The following is a 6,302-nucleotide window of genomic DNA, read 5'->3' as shown; positions in this document are numbered from 1 at the left end:
ACCTCTCAGACAACGTGGCTAACAGGACCTGAGAGGCCTTGATGCAGGTGGCCCCCTGGGTGCCCTCGGCTAATTTTTTTTCCTATAACACCTGGGATCAAGTCCAGACACTGACCCATCAGAGAGAAGTCCATCACGGAATACACCCGCTGTTGGGGTTCTATCCCACCATATCTGCCCTCAAAACATGTTTTCCGCCCACGCAGGGGGCCAGCCCCGATCATATAGAGATAGAATGTAAATGGGCCCAGTTTACACAGGAGCGGGCCCAAACTAAGCCCCATCTACTACATCTGAAGGAGCCCCACAGCCCACCAACCCCAAGACAGTTTTTGAAAAGGATGTGGGGGGATCCCAACACCAAGGTCCCCCTTGCTCTGAGGAACCCGAGAGCAAATTATATCCTCCACTTCCCTGTCCCTTGGATGAATACTCCACCCCTCAAAACCCTTGGGGACCACCTCCGCCATTTAACGATCAGCCACAGGCATATACTGTTCACACGCTTGTTCAAAAAAAAATGTTTACAGAAACATGGGAACACCCAATAAGCCCAAGGGATCAGCTCCAGACCTATCCTGTAAACATTAACCCAGGGGGAAATAGACCTGCCATTTGGAACCCATGGGAACCTGGCGATTTAAAAGATTTAAAAAAGGCAGTTGCAGAAGATGGGCCCAACTCGCCTTGGGCTGAGACCATCTTTCAGGGGTTGGCCCACCAATCTTGCACCACCCAAGACTGGAAAATGTTATGTAGGGCCGTACTCCCTGGTGCCTTGTACATAAAGTTCTGTGCCTTTTTTAAGGAGGAATGCCACCTCCAGGCGGAGAGAAACCAGGCAGCAAATCCTGTGATCCCCATTACATTTGGGATGTCGTCAGGGACTGCCGACCCCTATAGTACAGGAGTACAACAAGTTGCCATGCTACCTCCTTGTTTTACTGTGCATCTTGGGGGTGTGAAACTACCGGCGATGCCAATTGGAACCCATCATCCTCTTGGGACTATATTATAGTTAAAAAAAAAAAATGCATGCCTTTAATAATAACCCTCTGCCAAGACAAGATAACAGCAGAAACACTTAAAAACCTCCGGAGTGGCCTTGTATGGGGATTAAGATTATACAAAAACGGATATGATGATGGAATTCTTTTTTCAATTAAATATTCCACGCAACCTATTACTAGTAGTGTGGGACCAAACCAAGTTCTTATCAAACCATCAGCTCTTACCAATACTAAAGAAACAAACAGTACACACTCCCCTCAAACCAAGGATGAGCCCCGCCCCAGCACTCCCAGTTTATGGGCAATTATAAATGCCACTTATACTGCACTTAAATGTCCATAATCAGTCATGGCCTGGACTTACTATGCAGCACGTTGTGGGTAAGGGAGTCTGTATAGCAGGCAATGACACCACCTTTTGTGATAAACAAGTAACACTCACAGGACAATGGAATAAGCCCTCCCAGGGGTAATGGCTGTGCACCCAGTCAGGACTTACATCTTGTATATATAATGCTTCTTTTAACAATGAAATTTGTGTTGCAGTAGACATTCTTCCCAAGGTATACTGGCACGAAGGATCCGAGATGTGCACACATTGGACAACCAAGGGAAAGCGATTACATAAAAGAGGCATCAGAGCCGCAGTGGCCGTATCCTCCGTCTTCGGGGTCATCGGTGCCAGCACAGGAACAGCAGGAATAGCACATGCTTACCAAAACATTCAAGATTTAAGACAGACTGCAGATGAAGATTTAGGCCAATTAGAACATTCTATAAGCCATATGCAAACTTCATTAACCTCCCTTTCTGAGGTTGTGTTACAAAATCGTAGAGGATTAGATCTTTTATTTTTACAGCAGGGGGGCTTATGTGCTGCCCTCAAAGAAAAGTGCTGCTTTTACGCTGATCATTCAGGAGTAGTGCATGAATCTTTAGCTAAGGTTAGAGAAAATTTAGAAAAGCACAAAAGAGAACAAAAAGCTCAGGCAAGTTGGTTTCAATCATGGTTTAATAATTCTCCTTGGCTCACAACCTTATTATGGGGGGGGGGGGGTCCCGTTGTTATCCTCTTGTTAGCAGTAACAATTGGCCCATTGGTGCTTACCAAAATAATTAACCTTATATGACGTAATGTGGGGTCTATCACTATGCTCGCCCAAGTGGTAGATGAGGTGGCCCAAGAAAAGAAACCCTCTAACCCATGGGTAAATATGGCCCTCCAAAAAATTTATTCCAGATGCTAAAGAGTTCCACCAGACCTCCGCTTGGTTGGAGAGTCAGTGATGAGTAAGATCCCCAGAGGGGGACAACCTAAGACAGGCACAACCACTTGAGGCTGGCGAGGCTGTGAGGTTAGCCGCCTACAGCTGCTCATAAAAAACAAAAAGGGGGACCTGTTGGGGTGTTGAGGCCACACACTTCCTCCCGGGGCAGAGAACTAGCCACGACCCCACCCACATACGCGTATGTAATCTGTGGAAAACATTCGCCTGGACAGGAGAGATAAAGATGGCACCTGATGAAAGCCACTGGGGAGTGGCCAGGGAAAGCCATAGTTTAAAATTATTGGATAAAAGATATTTCCGTGCTTGTGCTCACCGCGTGATTGCAATAGCGAAGCATTAGAGCAAGATGCATGTTCACATGACCTTTAAGATGATAAGTTGAAGTTAGGAAATCCCCTTGCCATCTGCTTATAAAAGCAGGTGCTTGTGTGAAAATAAACGGAACTGCTTGATGGAACCCCTGCCACGTCTGAGTGTCTCTCTGTGGGCTGAATAGGCGGGAGGCAGACTCACCTTCCTCCTGGGCTCTCCTGGCCACTAGGGTGGCAGGATTCATCCTACCGGTTCCCTCTCTTGCACATCCCATGGCGGGGGATCAAGGGGGCTACTGGGAGGTTTGGGGCCCACCACCCCTGAGCCCCCGCAGGTAACTGAAACCTCGGTAAGTGAAACCTTGGTTAAGGGGTGATGACTGTACATTCATACATCAATGGGCATTTAGTGGCTTCCACCTCTTTGCTAATGTGAAAATGCTGCTATGAACTTGGATATGCAGATATCTCATCGAGACCCTGCTTCCAATTCTTTTGGATACATAACCAGAAATGGAATTGCTCATCTGTATTATTTTTACTCTTATTAATTGCAAATTACTAACAACTTTAACATTATACCCTTAAATTTATATTTTTAAATTTTCTATAAAGTGTGTAGAGTTGAAAGTCAAATATATAGAAAGAGAAAGCTAAATATTCTCATGGGCAATCAATATAAAGAATCACTTATATAAATTATTAATTGAAAGTAGTTCTTTTTATCTTTTGTGGGGGAGGGATATAATAAATCCTTTTAAGACTCTAATGAAGTCTATGGAGCTTATCCCAAGAAAAAATGCATACAGGAATGTGCATCCAAAAGTATGAATATACTTTCAGGAGATTTACGAAACCCTGAAGGCCATCCACACGCACTGCATCTTAAAGGCTGCAAACTCTATAATGCCAGAAACTGGGTTCAAAATTCTAATAAATGTTAAATACCAATAAATACTATCCAGACTCAAAGGACGTGATTTGTATCTATTCGTGAGTCATGAATCCAACAATATCTTAAATTCCATCATTAGCTATCTAACTATAGCCATTTTTCTGATCCTCAGTTCATAAACAGTGAAAGCTGTTGCTTGTTTTCTGCAGGAGCCCCTGAAGACTATGCACTTAATGATAGTTGAGGCATGAGGTGGAAACAAACAATATAAGTGAAAATTCAGTTTAAAAATCAATAAATATGACAAAGAATGGAATTCGACTCACAAAATCTGTTTCGAGTTTTCCCATTTCTTGCTTGTAGCTTCTCATTCTGTTACTGTACATTCCTCGACTTTGGGGTGGTATCTCTCGGACTTCTAAATCCATCTGTTCAAGCTAGAAGAGGGAGAGAAAAACATGATTTAAATCATATGTTTATTCTTTATTTGACCAAATGCTTAGCACTGAAAAGATTTAATTCCTATTCCTCATTTTACAGTTAAGAAACAAGGCCCAAGCTACTGAATGAGCAAAGAACCTTGGAACTACTTTTGTGTTTTTGTTTAGTTCAACAGTTTCTGAGTATTTGCCAAGTGACATACAGAGTGTCTAAGTGCTTATTTGTCAAGGTTTTTTTAAACATGTGCACTAATCTAAACATTCTCAATAATTTGGTTTCAATATCCTTACTGTAGCCCATTATTCAGTCAGGCCTGGTCTAGTCTTCTGACCATGAACCTCCAGAAGTATGGAATGATAAACCAAACCATTATTTCCTGTGGTTAATCCATGAAACATATGCTCAGCCTTAGTTATTTGGTGAAATTTCTCCTGGAAAGTCTTTTCTGATTAGGAAAATCACATACTAACCAACATGTGATCTCACCCTCCAGTCTAACTCCTTATACTTTATAATCACATTGATATGGGGTTTACTGGATACAATAATATGCTAAATTACACATAGCTCACTGAAATCACAACAGGGCACTTTTTTTTTTTTTTCCTTTTTGTCTTTTTTCATGACCGGCAACAGATCGCAACCCTCAGTGTCGCGCCCATACCGGACGGGGACCGGCAATGGGATCGCAACCCTCGGTGTTGCTCCCGCACCTTGCTCAGCCAGTGAGCGGCTGGTCTGTATGTGGGATCCGAACCCTCGGCGGGAGCGCCATCACGCTTCCCAAGCGGTGCACTGTAGCAGTGCGCCACCGGGCTGGCCCCTCAACAGGGCACTTTTTAACAACCTATCATCATATAATACTTTGGGTATAACATATGAGAGTTTAATGGCTGGCAATAAAGAAACACTGTAACAGTCCAGAACACAGGCTTTGGAGTCAGACTCCTGTGTTCACATCATAGGCTCCACTACTTACTAGTCACAGCACCTTGGACAGGTTTCCTAATATCTCTCTGACTTATTTTTATCATTTCTAAAATAGTATCTCTTTCCTAGGGCAGCTGTGAAGATTAAACGAGGTAATTCCTATAATGTGCTTAGAACAGTGTCTCTTTCTTGGTAATTGATAGATTAATGTTTACTATAGTAATGATGATTACTGATGATAAAGAATAAATACAGCAAGCACTATACAAGGTACCAGAGGCAACTTATTTGCATTTGGCCTTAAAAAATAAATACTGGTAACAACAACAAATTGGCCCATGCCATCTCTAAGAACCTCACAGGCAAAAATGTTGGCATATATTTTGTCTTTTAAGACATTCTAATAAGCTATTTCCATGAACACTATAAGCTTATCATTAACGAAACTTGTCCAGTGTTAGAGACTGAATAACTATAGCAGAATATACATAAACCAAATTATCATGTTTCCATTAACAAGCCTCAATTTTTATAAAGAAAAAAAAGACAATTTTAATTAGCCTTAATTTAAACACGATCATTTAAATTGTTCACATGTCTCAACATCAATGTGAATTAGCACCAGAAAATTAAATCATTACTTAGCAAGGTGATTATTTAAAGCAACTATCTGAAATCATCATTAGGTACTTAGTTCTAACAAGGTGAACAGGATCATACAAGTCATGAATCCAACAATATCTTAAATTCCATCATTAGCTATCTAACTATAGCCATTTTTCTGATCCTCAGTTCATAAACAGTGAAAGCTGTTGCTTGTTTTCTGCAGGAGCCCCTGAAGACTATGCACTTAATGATAGTTGAGGCATGAGGTGGAAACAAACAATATAAGTGAAAATTCAGTTTAAAAATCAATAAATATGACAAAGAATGGAATTCGACTCACAAAATCTGTTTCGAGTTTTCCCATTTCTTGCTTGTAGCTTCTCATTCTGTTACTGTACATTCCTCGACTTTGGGGTGGTATCTCTCGGACTTCTAAATCCATCTGTTCAAGCTAGAAGAGGGAGAGAAAAACATGATTTAAATCATATGTTTATTCTTTATTTGACCAAATGCTTAGCACTGAAAAGATTTAATTCCTATTCCTCATTTTACAGTTAAGAAACAAGGCCCAAGCTACTGAATGAGCAAAGAACCTTGGAACTACTTTTGTGTTTTTGTTTAGTTCAACAGTTTCTGAGTATTTGCCAAGTGACATACAGAGTGTCTAAGTGCTTATTTGTCAAGGTTTTTTTAAACATGTGCACTAATCTAAACATTCTCAATAATTTGGTTTCAATATCCTTACTGTAGCCCATTATTCAGTCAGGCCTGGTCTAGTCTTCTGACCATGAACCTCCAGAAGTATGGAATGATAAACCAA

The 6,302-nt window shown here is 41.3% G+C and overlaps 1 protein-coding gene and 1 long non-coding RNA gene across 2 annotated transcripts in view; both read right to left on the bottom strand.

Annotated features, from left to right (window-relative positions):
• Positions 1-3,907, bottom strand: part of LOC103587701 — a 53,109-nt gene extending 49,202 nt beyond the window's left edge. Inside the window, exon 1 of the long non-coding RNA XR_550247.1 lies at positions 3,832-3,907. This is a non-coding gene — a long non-coding RNA (uncharacterized LOC103587701). The remainder of the gene's footprint in view (positions 1-3,831) is intronic.
• Positions 1-6,302, bottom strand: part of VTI1A (vesicle transport through interaction with t-SNAREs 1A) — a 366,044-nt gene that overhangs the window by 337,224 nt on the left and 22,518 nt on the right. Inside the window, exon 3 of the mRNA XM_008569223.1 lies at positions 5,823-5,933. Within this exon, the coding sequence (XP_008567445.1) occupies positions 5,823-5,933 (111 nt within the window). The remainder of the gene's footprint in view (positions 1-5,822; positions 5,934-6,302) is intronic.

The sequence above is a fragment of the Galeopterus variegatus genome, unplaced genomic scaffold (assembly GCF_000696425.1).
Source record: "Galeopterus variegatus unplaced genomic scaffold, G_variegatus-3.0.2 Scaffold479, whole genome shotgun sequence".
NCBI classification, from domain to species: domain Eukaryota; kingdom Metazoa; phylum Chordata; class Mammalia; order Dermoptera; family Cynocephalidae; genus Galeopterus; species Galeopterus variegatus.
This window is presented reverse-complemented; position numbering and strand designations above follow the sequence as displayed.